The 16,155-nt window shown below is 32.6% G+C and overlaps 1 protein-coding gene across 3 annotated transcripts in view; it reads right to left on the bottom strand.

Annotated features, from left to right (window-relative positions):
- The window catches only part of LOC106459079 (whirlin-like), a 128,644-nt gene that overhangs the window by 55,025 nt on the left and 57,464 nt on the right, over positions 1–16,155 (bottom strand). For all 3 annotated transcript variants that reach the window (XM_022385491.1, XM_022385493.1, XM_022385492.1), the window contains exons 4-7: positions 13,629–13,754; positions 9,002–9,192; positions 3,032–3,083; positions 900–1,079 (exon numbers count right to left, since the gene is read on the bottom strand). In XM_022385491.1, coding sequence (XP_022241199.1) covers positions 900–1,079; positions 3,032–3,083; positions 9,002–9,192; positions 13,629–13,754 — 549 coding nt within the window. The remainder of the gene's footprint in view (positions 1–899; positions 1,080–3,031; positions 3,084–9,001; positions 9,193–13,628; positions 13,755–16,155) is intronic.

Below are 16,155 nucleotides of genomic sequence, written 5' to 3'. Positions count from 1 at the left end.
CAGAGCACAGATAGCTCATTGTGCAGCTTTGTGCTTAATTAAAAACAAACAAACAAACAATCTCTCAAATAAAATTTAAAATTCAAAAAATATCTACTGTATTTTCGTGATCAACTAAAGATCTATTTAAATTGCAATTAAACTTTATTACAAACTACAAAGTAAAATAAGATACTGCATTTATCGCAGTAACCTGAAGTGTAAGGCTGTATTCATAAAGCCTGTTTTGTCTTGATACTTATGAAAACGTCATATCAACACCGTTTGTTAAAGACTTATCTTGGAAATGTGTAACCTTTGAAAGCTGAAGTAATTGGTCCAGAATCAGACTGTTTCTCACTTACTTTAAGGTAAAAATTTCGAATGATTCTTTTTAGTATTTACTAATGTTTTATTGTAAAACTGCTATATTCCTACACACGGCAAATGTATTAAATCATTTCTTTTATTTACTCCTATACAATTTTATTTACCACGTGTGAAATGTTAAAGTCATGGAAATATTGAAATTTTGTTTAAGGTTACCCGATTCTTTACAATTTATTATAAAAAAATGAAAAGGCAAGTTTAGAGTTTCCTTTTTTGTTTCTCAAAGTACAAAGTTACACAATAGGCTCTATATGCTGTACTCAGGGGAGGAGAGGGGCACATTTTAGAAAACATGTTAATCTAATCATTATAGGAATTTTATATGTTTTGATTTTTCACATCTTAGATCGAGATTTTAATGTACCCGTCATGTGTGAGGAAATTAACTATCGGTACAACACATAACACTTACTGACTACATAGCGAAAGTTAAAAATAAGGTATTCCTTAATGAACTAATTAAATATGCTGAACCGAATTATCTGGCTGCTACATGGATAAACATGGCTTCAAATAGCTAAACAACTCACCTTTTCTGGGTTTTCCAATAGCTCCATCAAGACTGCTACAAAGGCGTCTACAGTCATAGCTCTAGTTTCATATTCGTTACAGTAATATGCCAAGGATATTTTCTCATTCTCAGTCAATACTTGCTGTGCTCTGTGATCTAGGATCTTCTCGGCTTCTTCCGTGGGAGAGGTAGATATAGTCTGGACAATAAAAAAGTTAAGCGGTATTCAAATAATGAGAAAAAATCGAAATTTCCCACCATTTATGTAAAATTCTCTTATTTTGGAGGTGCAAGATCTTTAAAGCCTTTCCAATTTCATCAAACGGTTATACAAGAAATTTCTAAACCTAGAATTGCATTACGTATGACGTGTTTTAAGTATGGAACGTTTTATATTTATCTTACAATTTGGATCTAAGAGAAAACTTTGTATTGGTGCTAATAACCAGTTAAACCTTACCTCTTTATTGATGGATAACTTAACTATTCTGAAACACCAACAACGTATCCACTTTTTGTTATTTATACGTAAAATAGTGAATAGAAAAACATTATAATTTGTTTTAACTCGATAGTATTTAACGAAGAGATTATGAAAGTTTTTAAGGGTAGTTGTACACTATTTTTGTATTATTTAAATATTTTGTTCACTAGAAATAATTTTTAAATGGGTAATGATTGGTGAAGTATAGAAATTTTATGAAAGTTTAGGCCTTTCTCGAAGCTTCCTGTAGCTCGTATAAAACTAGTACAATACAAAAATGCCAGAGTGCGTGAGTTAGAGTAAATTAATCAGTTCATTATCAGTTACTGACATAAACAGTAAGAGTTAGTGAATCTATTCGTCTGTGATTCAGTTAGTAAACTAGTGAATAATTCAGTCAGCATATTTTTTTATCGATCGCTTTGTGAAGATTTCTTGCAAGTCAAGTAAGTTAGTTGTACATTAGTTTCGGAAATTTTTGTTGAAACGCTATTTGTAAAGTTAGGCCTCCCAGTAAACGTAGTCTGTAGCAAGCGTTATCGAAGAAATAAGTTAATTCGTTTTCGTAACCTGAACTGGATTTCACATTTTTTTCGCTGAATAATCCAAAATAACTTGCCCAAGAACAGAACACGTCACGATAGTAATTTACTATTCTAATGTTAAGTAACTGTGTGGAATTTTACTGTAATTTGTTAAATATTGTGTAATGAAATATTGATCGTTAGTTTGCATGTGTACGTAAGTCATTCATAACAATAGTTATTAACATTGATCAAATAAATTACGAAGTATAGCAGACTTGCCTAATTTAAGGTGAACTAGCCTATTAACTGGGCGAAGGATCCGACGTTTTCTGTGGAACTACAGACAATTTAGTATTATTTTTAGCTTTTAATAGTGTTTTGGAATAATTATAAATAAGAAATATTTAATTCAATTGGAAAAAGTAACTAATGAAATTTATATGACTATTATAAATTAGATGGTGGTAATTGAATCGCTTCATCATAAAGTTATTTTATAATAAACAATTTAGTACATCATAGCTGAAGAAATAAGTGTTTTAAGGGCTCTCGGTGGCTCAGCAATAAGCTTGAATGACTTATTGTTAAAATATAACTGGTTTCTATAAAAAATAATAAGTAGGCAATACAGAATAATTTAATTTGGTTGCTTTAAACGTATTCGAAATTATCTGTACCATAGTTAGGCGTAACGTTAGGCTGGGATATTTTTGATTGATCGAACTTCTGAATTAATCAAAAATTAGGTTTCGATATTCACGGTGGGCGGAGCACTGGTAGCCCATTGTGGAGCCTTTTGTATAACACCAAACAGAAGAGTTTACAGATACATAACGACAGTTATATAACTGGGAATCTTTTAATGAATTCTGGTCAAGATATTGATTACTTCTTCGTAGTAATGGATTAAAGTGTTTTGATGACTTCGAAAGCGTTCTTATAATTTTATATAGCTGATGAAATGTTCGATATCATGATGGATTTCAATAAAATGTTCTTGATATGGGATCTAGATATGGGATGCTATTTAAATAAGTTAACATAAGAGGAGAAAAGGTGGTTAGAATGCTTAGCAAAATGGTTTTGTTAATATCTAAAATATACTATTATCAAAAACAAGCTTGTGAATTTTCCTCTTACCTCTAAGTCTCTGGGCTTCTCCCGTTTTCTGGAGCTTCCTCTTCTAGATAACCTACATATAAAACTCTACTCTAGATTTAAAAGACATGATTCTCGGGATTTTTAGAAGCATTTAAGTTAAGAATCTACTAGAAACACTTCTCCAGATAAATGTACAAATACAATGTAAATGCCCAGTTATTAAAGAAGACTTTCTTCATCAACAACTGACAGAAGTATAGAAAACGAGAAATATTGCAAGGGAAAACTGTATTTTTTGGTAACGCTATTAGAAGAGGGGGATGATCCGAAAGGTTACGTAATAAATACAATTTCTACTGACAGTAGGTAATATTTTCTATTTGTGCTAGGTTTTATACCCGAAATGACATCTTTCACGTTTTTCGGTCTGGCATCAACTTGCTATTTGCGGGTCGGAAGTTCGAATCCCGTCACTGAACATTATAATCGATCAATCCCAAGAGTTGGCAGTGGGTGACGTTGACTAGGTACCTTCTCTCAAATCTATCACTTCTAAATTTCGAAGGGCTAGCACAGATAGCCTTCGAGTAGCTTTGCTCGGAATTCAACAAACAAACAAGTTCACGATTTTAGCCATTACTTATGTTGTCTTTTTTATGCAATTATTAAGCCTAATCAAAAGCAAATAGCCTATCAAAATATAATAAATAAACCGCAGTAAACCACACTTAAAATAGCTTTCCTTAGTCTGTAAAGATAAACGTATTCGTTCAATTACTGTCATATTCACCGTTTATATGGTTCCAATCATAAGTAAACTTGGTGGAATATTATGTCATTACTATTATGGCATAGAAAGTACAATCAATGTAATAACACCTAACAACCGCTAGTTTGCAAAATCATAACTAAAATTTATGAAATTCAGAAAACCAAATAGTAGTCGGATTGCCAAGTGGTGAAATTTAGCTGAATCGGCAATATGGTAAATAAAGCGTTTTTTGGTGGTTTTTGTATAAAACTATGTGTTTAATCACATTTTGGCGGGTGCCACATTGGCACTCTTGAGCAATTCAAAATACCAGAACTTATGTTACAGTTGGGGGGGGGGGGGGTACCAAACAATAGGTAATAAAAAGGGACTAACTAAGACAGAGTTTTTCTTTACACACACACACACACACACATATATATATGGTTCTAGTGTTCAAACTTCTTGAACAAAGTCCAAAATTTTGAGTTTCTTGAAACTAAACATTTATTTCTTAAGCTATATATATTACAAGATCATCTTATAACTTCTATTACAGAATCTGAACTTATAATAAAAGTTTTTGAAAGATATGAGTTTCTTGTGAGCCATAACTATATTTGCTATATTATTTCAAAATCGGTAATGCGTCGTAATTTATACAAAAGCAAACAAACAAACAAAACAAATAAGTATACAGCATGAATTATTGATAATCAGTAATATGTATCTTCACCTAAAACATAAAATCAGGTTTTTGTTGTATATTCACAATATTATAATTATCATATCTAACATAATGCTCTATTATGTTCACGTGAATCGAACTGTCTGCATTGTCGTCCTCATTACCAACTCCTCTTATGCCATCAATATCAAAGTATTTTCATCATGCTTTGTATTCTCATTTTGGCATTTATCCTCAGTTCCACATTTACAGAAGGATGTAGATGAAAGCCCAGTAGCCTTAAACCTGCATCTATTATGGGAATAGGGAGGCAATGTCTGTTGAACAGTTAAACGCAACAATTTTTAACAGCCCTTCATACGGAGCGATGTCTGTTATTCCAAATACTGGTTGTGGGACTATATCCTTGAGTTCCAACCCAACATTTGTCACGTCAATAACACGGCTTGTGGTTCCTGCTGATCTGCTGCTCTCCACAATGTTACTTGCTGGTGAGGTCTTTCGATATGCTACAACAATGCTAGATCAGTTGATGATAAGGACATGAATTTAATGATTACATCCTTACTGGTGAACATAGCATGCTGCAAGATACTGTGAGATGTCTTGGTTCTGGAACCATATAAGAGGCAAAGAAACTTGATAGCACCTGATGCTACCTTCTTCATACTATCAGTGGGGTCCCTCATGTATGAAAAACCCAGATTATCCATCTTGAAGATAGGCACAGCAATCGTTGCCCCCCTTACCGAAAGGGTAGGACACAGTGTCACAACCTGTAAGGGCACGGATGCCAAGATGTCTTCCCATTTTGAACCAAGATGTTTTGCTGAATCCATTATATCTTTTGTACATCCATCAAATTTTCTCATGGTTATTGAGATTGTAACATTTTAATATTTCTAACAAAAAATAGAACAGTAGAACAAATATATCATTGTTACCAGTAACCAGTTGTATGTTACTTTTCCATGGTCGATGAACAACAACAACAACGCATAGCTTACAATGATGACGTCAACTTCCTCATGGCGAAAAACATTGTTGTTTTCTCTAATCATATTGAAATGATTTGATTTGTTTGGAAAATATACCTGGTTACTTTTTGTGACTACAAGTCATGATGGTGTCTCTGGGTGGCAGTGAAGTGTCCACATAACCATGTTTGTGGTCTGGATATGTAGCTCCAGCTGCACGCCTTACACCCCTCATGAGTATTTATTGCACTTTCCACATATCTGTCAAAAATAATGTAAGAATCATGTTTTTTCTCGGCTGTCCGAAAAACAAACTTAGCAAAGCACTATACAGTTATCAGCTTTGGCCATGTGACGTAGGACAGCATCCCATTGTCATCTACAACCTCTGCATCTAATGCGCTATGGTTACCGGTCCATACTACAAGTTTAGCAGTTACCTGTTCTTCCTCATGTTGCCGAAGTCGTCGAACAACGAAGGTACCGCTGTTGCAAGCTCATAACGTAATATTATTTACAATCCAATCTGCCGCTTCTGACCAAGGACAGTTAATCTACCACATGCCATTCAATATTTAATTGATAAATAGGAGTTTATTTTTATACAAGTAAATATTTCCGTTTTTGGTCTCAAAAGTTTAACCTTTTAAACTTTGGTGACCAACAAAAGTCACACATTTGTAAGCCTCATTTTGTGAACAGTAACTTACTATATAATCTATTATTTGGTATCAGATTTATCATACACGCAAAGCTCATGAAACTACAGCCATATATGTCACACACTCCCCCTTCCCCTAATAAAAAATGGAAAATCCTGCATTGGCATACAGTTAGAAATGTACTGATATTTCAGATTGCCCAAGGATACTAGAATGGTACCTGCCAAAATCTGATTTAGTTCATTTTAATCTACCAAGAAAAGAACCAATAAACATTTTATATACCATATTCCACGGTACAAACCCCATTTCCGCCCGACTAAAATAAATTAATATAAATACACATGTAACTTTACATTTTCAATTTTCACAAACCAGATAGAATATAATATTTTGCTAATATTCTGTGCTCTGGTAAAAAAAGTACAGTGTACTAAGAGGATGTATCAAAGTGTATCAGAACAAGACATTTTAATATATTCCATGTTAATGTGAATTAGTGTGAACATAGTTACTAGAATATTTTATTGTGTTAGTGCGCTGAATTTTGTTGTTGTTGATAATTATGTTTAATACTATATAGTTGATGGACATACCTTACGTCAACAAATTCATAATAATCACCGCATACATAAAATAAATACCAGAAATATTAAAGAGGTTAAAAAGAGTATTCATTAAAATATATTCAAACTACCGACGATTACATTTCGATTTAGAAACAACAGTCACACTGATTATTCCAACGCAACGTCTTGTAATGGACGATAATCTTTTTGTGTAAAAGTGTAGTTTGTTTGTTGTTAATTATTTTGAACCCAACGTAGTTAGATATTAAAGTTAAAATACTTTTCTTTCTATGTTATCGTTGGTTGATATGTAGGTTGATTGTTCCGTAGTTAACTAGACGTTGGAACAAAGCCACTATCGCATATTATCTGTGTCCTGAGGGTTTGTATAAAATGTTTCAAGTTAGGACTTAATTAAAAGTTTGAAATTTCTGTAGTAGTTCTCGCTGTTGAAATGAATGAATGTCCAACTATCTCATATGTTTTCATGCTTTCTCTATATGGCATGCGCAGTAACCTAAGCTATATCTTGTTTATTACTTATTTCTACCTTGAAATACAGAGGCTTATTACCCAGTGGTTCAATTCCTATCAATTTAAATATTAATTTTTTTTTTTTTATGATATTGGAAACAAAACGCGGATTGAGGGCGTGAACGCGAAGATTCAGAGAATGATATCCAGTGTCTCGATTCCTAGTAATCAGAATAAATTTAAATATTAATTTTTTATGATATTGGAAACAAAACGCGGATTGAGGGCGTGAGCGTGAATATTCAGAGATGATAATTAACAGAAAGCGATTGTAGAACTTCACTTACATACCAAAAATAGAAGAAAAATCGTTTTATGAATACAAACGCAGTTAACCGATCTAAGGTCAGATTACATGGACGAAAATTCATTTATTAAGTTTTACCTTTAGTGCAAGAATTGTAATTTGATTGCACTGCTGCGCTATTTTTAGTTTTAATTTTGGAAATGGAACGTTAGTTACTGGAAAGCGTCACATAAGGCAGTGAAATTTAAATTGGTTGTCACGTCATATTTTTAACGCTCTTTATCACATAACGTGCTAAGTTTTCTCTATAGGGCGGGTCCCACATCTTTCTTTCTCCAGTATTTCTAGTAATTCTTGTCTAATCACTATGTCGTATGTTTTCCTTATCATGCAACTCAGATTTACATAGGTAATCACTTACCATATCCGTTATATCTTAAGATGTACAACAGATATGATGTGCAGACATTTTATTGATAATATTAACTTTATACATCTTATCATGCAACTCAGATTTACATAGGTAATCCCTTACCATATCCGTTATATCTTAAGATGTACAACAGATATGATGTACAGACCATTTTATTGATAATATTAACTTTATACATCACATCATATCTGTTGTACATCTTAAGATATAACGGATATGGTAAGTGATTACCTATGTAAATCTGAGTTGCATGATAAGCAGACGTTTTAGTGATAATATTAACTTTATACATCTTATCATGCAAGGAAATATCAATTTTGACATTTATTATCACATCCATAAATACACCAGCAATTTGTTTTGCAATATAACCTAGTGTGTTGTTTTATCTATTATAATTGACCTTGTGCTTTGGGTGGCCATTTTACTAAGCCGCCTCTACGCAGACACACATACACTTTTGTTGAGCTCCGTTTATTTGCATATGGAAACTAGACTGACCATAAAATGTGGCAGAAGATTGCTCGAGCCGTAGGAATACAGATGCATAGTCATACTATTTTTATCTGCAAGACAATGGGTAAGAGTTAAGATTCTTTCAATTTTTAAAGGAGCATGATAGACGATACCAAACTAGCTCGTTTGTCAGAGTATCAACAATGGTAATCAAAACGGAATTCTTCTGTGGCTGTCAACCGTTAGTAAACAGACCAACAGAAAAACAGTTGGATAGAACTGTGCAAAAGACGTCAAGTAGTTCCTTTAATAGTGGTCAAGATTCGATCATCTCCAACTATAACATGCGAAATACGTTATAAAAAACTATCATATGAAACCATCAATCTATAGTTTATAATTTATACCGTATTTAATCACGTAACATAAATATTGGAAAAAAATGTCTGGCATTATGTACATTACGGGGTCTAAAAAGATTAAATACAGAAGAGTTTAGGTACATATCGTTGTGTTTTGATATATATGAGATTAAGCCTACCATTATCCATATCTAAAGAATAGCTGAATTATTACAAATACAGTAATTACTTCCTCCTGTTATAAACATGTATTATAAAAGAAGAATAAACGTTATACTGAAATAATCTCTTTGAAATTTTTAAAATTAATATCGCATTTCAAGAGCTTACCGTGGTGACGATAACTGTTGATGATCTTGATACCAAGATTGTCCGCTGTAGGGAGTGCAAGCGTGTGGAACTTTTCCTACGAATCGGACGGTCATGGTCATGCGCGGTGAAAATTTTAGAATGTCGACAGCTTCATCGTGTCTGATAGACTTAAAGCTTTTGTCGTTAACAGATAATATTTGGTCACCAACCTATTTATAGAGGAAGCAAAATAGTAGTTAATACTCTAGCGATAGTTTCTAAGGGATTCTAAGAACCTGTACTATGAATTAGGCAGATGTGTTGAATTGACATTACACAAAATATTTTGATGTTCTTGAATAAACATATATTTTGTAAGTGAATCGTCATAGATCGTATTCATAACAATGATAATAGGGGAGGAGAATAACTTGGTACATTTTTTTTGTGTTTAAGCGCAACGCTACACTGTGAGCTATCTGCATTCATATATTAAATACGAGACTAACTCGAACTGCTGTAAATTGGTGTGTTTTCATACTACTTTTAAATCGCGTATGTTCCTGAACAACTCACGCTACAGCTAGTGTAAATATTCAACTAGAGATGAAAAAACATATTAAGTTAACATTGACTATTTGTTTACATACTATTTTTTCACGCGTAAGTATTTATTTCTTGTTAATATTTACGTTGAGGAAAGTTTTTAAAGTATCTTAATTTAATCTGAAAGTTATGAGTTTTTTTGTTTATTTTCTAAAAGTTCATTTGAAAATATTTACTCGATATTGGAAATTCATAAACATCATGTTAATTACAATATATATATATATATATATACCCATTACTCTAATAATACAGTAAACAGTTTAGCAGGAAGCAGATAAATGTTACTAAACTGAATTTAATCAAAACAGAAACTATGTTGGATGTAATATAGTTGATGAGGAAAGAATATGAAAATACTAATAGAAAGAAAATTGTATGAATAAGTTTTGTATTAAATTTCCTTTAAAATACAACACGTTAGAATACTGTAGGTTTCTTGTGCGATTTTTGATAATTATTTTTAGTTGAAATAGCAGACTTAATCTAGTAAAGTTATGAAAGTTTAGCTTCTATATATTAGAACTACCAACTAATGCAAGAACTTGACGTATTTTGTTTCTAAGTGGGTTTTTGATACAACTTACTAGTAGATGGCGCTATGAGAAAGTCAGGAGTTATATTATCCTCTTGTTATATTTTATTTATTTATTTATTTTTGAGAACTGCTTTTGATGTGCTAAGAACGACTGCTTAACGCAGTATTAACTATGAACATAACATGGAGGTAAGTTGTCATAAAGATATAGAAGAACAATTAAACTGAAACAAACAAAATCTCTCAGTATTATAGATTACTTAAATTATTGAACAGTGATTTTTCTTGGTGTATTTTGTCCTTTTCTGTTACATACAGAAATTATATTTAAAAAACATTACTTAATCAATAACTGAAGGAGGAGTAACCATAAGAGAGGAAATTATAAGTCTTTTTTTTAATAACTGATAAGTTTGCTCTTGGAAAAGAAATTCTCATGTCTTAACAAGTAATGATCACGAAAAAGTGGTATAGAATGGTACAACAGAATAACATTTTGAAAATGAAAAAGTGGCATGTTAAAGATTATTAAGTTGACATTTTTTCTAATAAGTATCCATCATTATATAGTTTTTTGTTTTGTTTTCTGAAGATCAAGAAGAACGAAACATTACATTAGAAGCAGAACAACAAATTCATGGGTGATATAAGAAAGATAAATGGACGAAACTGCTACTAACGAACAAAGCAGACGATATTTTAAGTAGTAACAACATGAAACTACAAGACATTTTCAATAATGAAGCATGCAGAGTCAGTATTTAAGTCCCTGTTGAACTTGTTATTTTCCTATATATCAGCTAAGCTAGATCCTGCTAGCGTCTGATTAGCCAATATAGAGACATTGATTTATTGGGTGAGCTTCATCTCGTACTCCTTAACAGAGACCAATAATAACAAGAAAGCTGACTCAGTTTTTGTCTCCAAGGTGACCCAAAATGTTTATTTCTAGAAGCAAGAAGAGTATGAGAAGAATATGTGCTTCAATAGAGATAAGCGCAAGGAATCTGTTAATAGAACTCGAGCGAAAAGAGTATAAAATGTGATTTAGGCAAGACGAAGATGTTAAGTCTTAAATATTTTATTATAATAGACTAAAAGCGCGAAATTAGGTGTTAAAGGTTAATATTTTTATGTATACAATAATATGTTTTTCAATATAAGCAATATATATGTGGATCTAACACACAAGCGTTTGGAATTATTGAACTGTTATTATTATGCCCTGTATTTCACAGTCACTAGGAAGTTAAGATACTTTGAATATATTCCTATTAATGTTTTCCGATATGTCAGCGGTAAGTTTAGAGACTTACACTTCTAAAATCAAGGGTGTTTCAATTCCCCCCAGTGGACAGAGCGCAAATAGCCCATTGTGTAGCTGTGCGCTAGAAAAAAAGTCCAACAAAAATCTAATTAAATTATTTTTAACAGAAAAAAAAAATATTCAACCAACTTAAATTTCTAACTGATGAAATTAATATTTTGCTACTAATAAATATTTTTTTAACAAAACAAAAATAATAATTACTCCAATTTTAGTAATACTTTATTGTAAATGAAATTAAAGATACATCTTGCGAGTGATCCTTTTAAAGCGTTTTGGTCAGTGATTGATATCCTGCCTATATTTAATAAACTAAAAAAATTGTTTAAACAATTATTGTTCCTGGTGTTTTTGTAAACACGTATCACGATTCTCTAAAAACTGATATCTTTAGCAAAATTGAAGACAATTGTACGTTTCACAAATACACCAGTTATTACGACCATGGTTTCGCCATAGTCTTAATAAATGATGTATTTGTTAAAGGTACAATTGTCTTGTTTTTTTTCAATTCTATAATTATGGGCCCGGCATGGCCAGGTGGTTAAGGCACTCAACTCGCAATCTGAGGGTCGCGGGTTCGAATCCCTGTCACACCAAACATGCTCGCCCTTTAAGCCGTGAGGGCGTTATAATGTGACGGTCAATCCCACTATTCGTTGGTAAAAGAGTAGCCCAAGAGTTGGCGGTGGGTGGTGATGACTATCTGCCTTCCCTCTAGTCTTACACTGTTAAATTAGGGACGGCTAGTGCAGATAGCCCTCGTGTAGCTTTGTGCGAAATTCAAAAACAAATAAACTGTATTTTATGGAGTTTCACCAAGTACCGACGGTTTCAAGTATCAGTGATATCTTTAGAACTAAGTTGTAGAACCATGTGGTCATACTTGTATATCTTAAGATAAAGATAATCTACTAACTATTCGTATCCGTAGAAAGAACTTTAAGAATTATGTGATCAAACCTGAGGAACATAAAACAGGTTTAGTCTTTTAAAGATCCGCTTTTAAATAAATTTTAAAACTAAATGATCATTAACTTGCAAAATCTGCTGTTTAAAAAATTACAAACAGTAGAAAGGAGTTAATTTCTTACTTTTGTATTCTAGTTTTGTGGCCGTTAAACTCTTTATTTTTTGACTGATTAAGTTGCAAAGAAACTATTGATAATTTTATATTTGTTTGTTTTGTTTTAGCAAAGCCTCATTGGACTATCTACTGTGTCCACCGCGAGGAATCGAATCCCGAATTTTAGGGTTGTAAGTCTGTAGACTTACTGCTGTCTCACCAGGGGATAGGTAGTTTTATGAACCTCCGCAGAAGAAATGCTATATTTGATTAGATTTCTGTTTGTTTGAGGAGGGAAAAAGTATTGTATATTTGTAAAATTCGTAAAATTCCACACAGGAAAAAATATCTACTTCTTTTCTGTTTATCCATCCTATGCTGGAAGGAACTTGAAGAAGGGTAACAATGAAATAATGTTAACAGGGGTATACTCATTTGATGATTCTCTGTAATTCAATCATTACAGGTTTTGGTATCTTGTGCATTAATTAAGAACATATTACTAGTAATTTGTTAAACACGATTATATTCATTGAATTATCTTATCTGTTACTTATAAATTCGTTTCTTCTATTCTAAACGTCAGCGGTAAGTTTCCGGACTTACGATGCTGAAATGTAGAGTTTGATTCCAGGGGTAAACAGAGTGCAGATAGCCTATTGTGTAGCCTTGCGCTACAATGGAAGCTACAACAGCAAGTGTTCTAAGCAAGTAGCTTTATATTGACCTGAAGCTTTTCATAAAAACACGGAATAGTTGTGTTGTCGGCTGACTGAAGATGATAAAAGTGTGTCCTTACATGAGATTCAAAATATGTAAGCCATTTGTCTATTTTGCCTGAATAATCCAAAACTGGAATTATAATACTGTATTATTTTGATAGATAAGTTTGAGTAACTGAAACTATTGCTGTATATGTAATTTCGAAGTGTTTTAATGTGTTTTGTGTACAATATCTTACCGAGTCTAACACAAATGAACATCAAATGTGCTCCAAAAGTAAAGTATATATATATTTGTGTGTGTATGGTATGACGTGTGGAGGTTGGAGGGGATAGTGACAAGCATACACTCATGTACATATATGTATAGTACTATGAATACTTTGAACTTAATTCTAAGCACCTACCCGTAACCCTGCCAAGTCAGCAGCAGATGGGTTATCAACCCCTGTCACAAAAATTCCTAAGCCATCTTCCATACCTCCACGTATCAGTAGCCCCAGAGGTAAGCCTTTCTCCACATTTAAGGTCACCTGCAGAAACAACTCCAGTGTTTTTTAATGTTACTACAAAATGGGGTTAAGAGCTCAGAAATACTATCTGTTGCTATTAAAAAAATGAAGTGTACTCCGATTTAAGTAACTAAATTGAAGCATTTATATAAACGAAACAAAATTTGAGCATATGGACAAAATATCTTGACTTTTCAGAATATTGCACGATATTATTAAATTTGTTTGCCTGTTCTTTTTGTTTAGGGTTGTAAAAGTTTAAATATTTTGAAATCGCAACAAAAAATCATTAAATATTTAGCTTCTTAGAATCTCATTGGCAGCAATTTTCGTTGTAAGAAAAACATTTTGGTGGACCTTTCAATTCTTAATTTAACATTCATATTCGAAGGTACAGCGAAAGGTATGAAACACAGTTTCAACGGGAATCGATAGAGGTTCGTTTGGTTGAAATAGTGATAAAATATTTTTACTCAAAACTTTCAATTTGATACTTCAGCTCTTAAAAGCTTTCCGATTTTTCTTTATTTTCAAATGTTCTATGTTCTCTAGCAGTACATATATTTATATATATATATATATACGTTTGCCAGTTTGCTCCTGAAGAAGAAAGGTCCACCTTTCATTTCTATATATATATATATATGTGACGCACTCTCTTTGGAGTGTCTTAACTAAAAAAAGAAAAAAAAGCCACAGACTACTTAAGAGGATATACGTTTTCTTCTGATGTTACAAGATATTGTACCTAATCCAATATATTGAAAATGTATTATTAATACATAACCCATGAGAATACCTCCATAAAGATTAAACGTTATTTGTATAAGATGGTGCTTTAGACCTTGAACATTTAAAACAGGAACACAAGAGAACTTAGGAAGCAAACAAAAGAGAAGTTACTCTATGCTTTTCTTCTTAAAAAAATTCCTGTTGTCGATTTTTAGTTCCCAAACCAGCTGTAAGTCTAGAGAATGAAATTCCGTATGGAAAGTTTAACCACTGTATGTTAATCGGTGTCGCCAATAGCTTTGTAATACATATAGTTCGAAAAACAATAACGCGTACTCAGATGATATCAAGAAGAATGAAGAGACAAGTTTAATGATCGCAGGTTTTTGAATTATCTCACAAGGCCGATACAAATACAAAAAAAAAGGCCTAGTATGGCCTGTTGCTTAGAGCGCTCGACTTGTAATGTGCGAGTCGCGAGGTCGAATCTCGTCACCGAAAATATTCGCCCTTTCAGTCTTGGAGGCGTTAGAATGTGACGTTCAATCCCATTTTTCGTTAGTAAAGAGTAGCCCATGAGCTGGTGGGTGGTGTTGACTAGCTGTCTGCCTTCTCGTCTATCAGTTTTAAATTAGGGACGACTAACGGAGACAGCACTCGAGTAGCCTTGCGCGAAATTTAACAATCAAACAAACACGTAAAAAAGACGCAGTACACATTAACAGGAACTATGTAGGTCGTTCATAGTTGAGTTAATTTCGCTTCATCTGTTTTGACAAACTATTCCAAATGTCCATTAATTTAGCGAGTACCATCAAATGGAATTAACTACGCTTTCAAATTTGGATTATAGTATTGTTCACCCTTTATTTTAAATATATTTGATGGATGGGAATGGTCTATTGGTTAGCAGTGGAATTAAATAAACACTTTTAAATTTGGATTATTACATTTTTCACTTTGCTTTTCTATCTCTTTGATGGACAAGCATGACCTATTGATTAACGTTCCGAACTGTGAATTTGAGGGTTCATGGTTCGCTGCCCGTTGCCACAAAAACGTGATCTGCACTTTGGGATTATGGGTGCGTTATATGAGCGATAGTGAAACCCCGCTATTTGGTCGAACCAGAATAGACCAAAAGTTGGAAGTGGGTGTCACTGACTAGCTGACCTATGCGCAAACGTTGTAAAGAAACAATCTCGTTGTTAGCTATGAGTGCATTAACTGATATTTTAAGCAGTTTTATAAGACTTCTAATACGATTAAATGTTCTACCTCAAATACTTGCCTTGTAAAAATACTTATTTCACCATGAGAACATTATGTGGAATCTACCTTCAAGCAGATATACGCTACTGTAACAGATTGCAAGTGGCTTAAAATGTAAAAAGTGCTTGTACCAAGAGATTCATAAACTATTTTTTTATTCTTTATTTTGTTCAACTGGGAAATGTTGTTACTAATTAATTTCATTTTACACTGGGTGACAATATTTTACCAGTAAGTTGTAGATAAATCGATATACTAGAATCTTTGTTGTGGTGGTTTTTTGGTAAGGAAAATTATGGGATATTTGTCTTGTTTTAAGAAGAATATCATAATTTACTATTTTTAGTCATTATTTTGAAAATATAGTTTGATGTTGAATGTTAAACTAAATATATTATTTGTATCATCACTGATTCAT

This window comes from Limulus polyphemus, unplaced genomic scaffold (genome assembly GCF_000517525.1).
Source record: "Limulus polyphemus unplaced genomic scaffold, Limulus_polyphemus-2.1.2 Scaffold555, whole genome shotgun sequence".
NCBI lineage: Eukaryota > Metazoa > Arthropoda > Merostomata > Xiphosura > Limulidae > Limulus > Limulus polyphemus.
The sequence above is the reverse complement of the archived record's forward strand: the minus strand, read 5'-3'. Positions and strand labels throughout refer to the sequence as shown.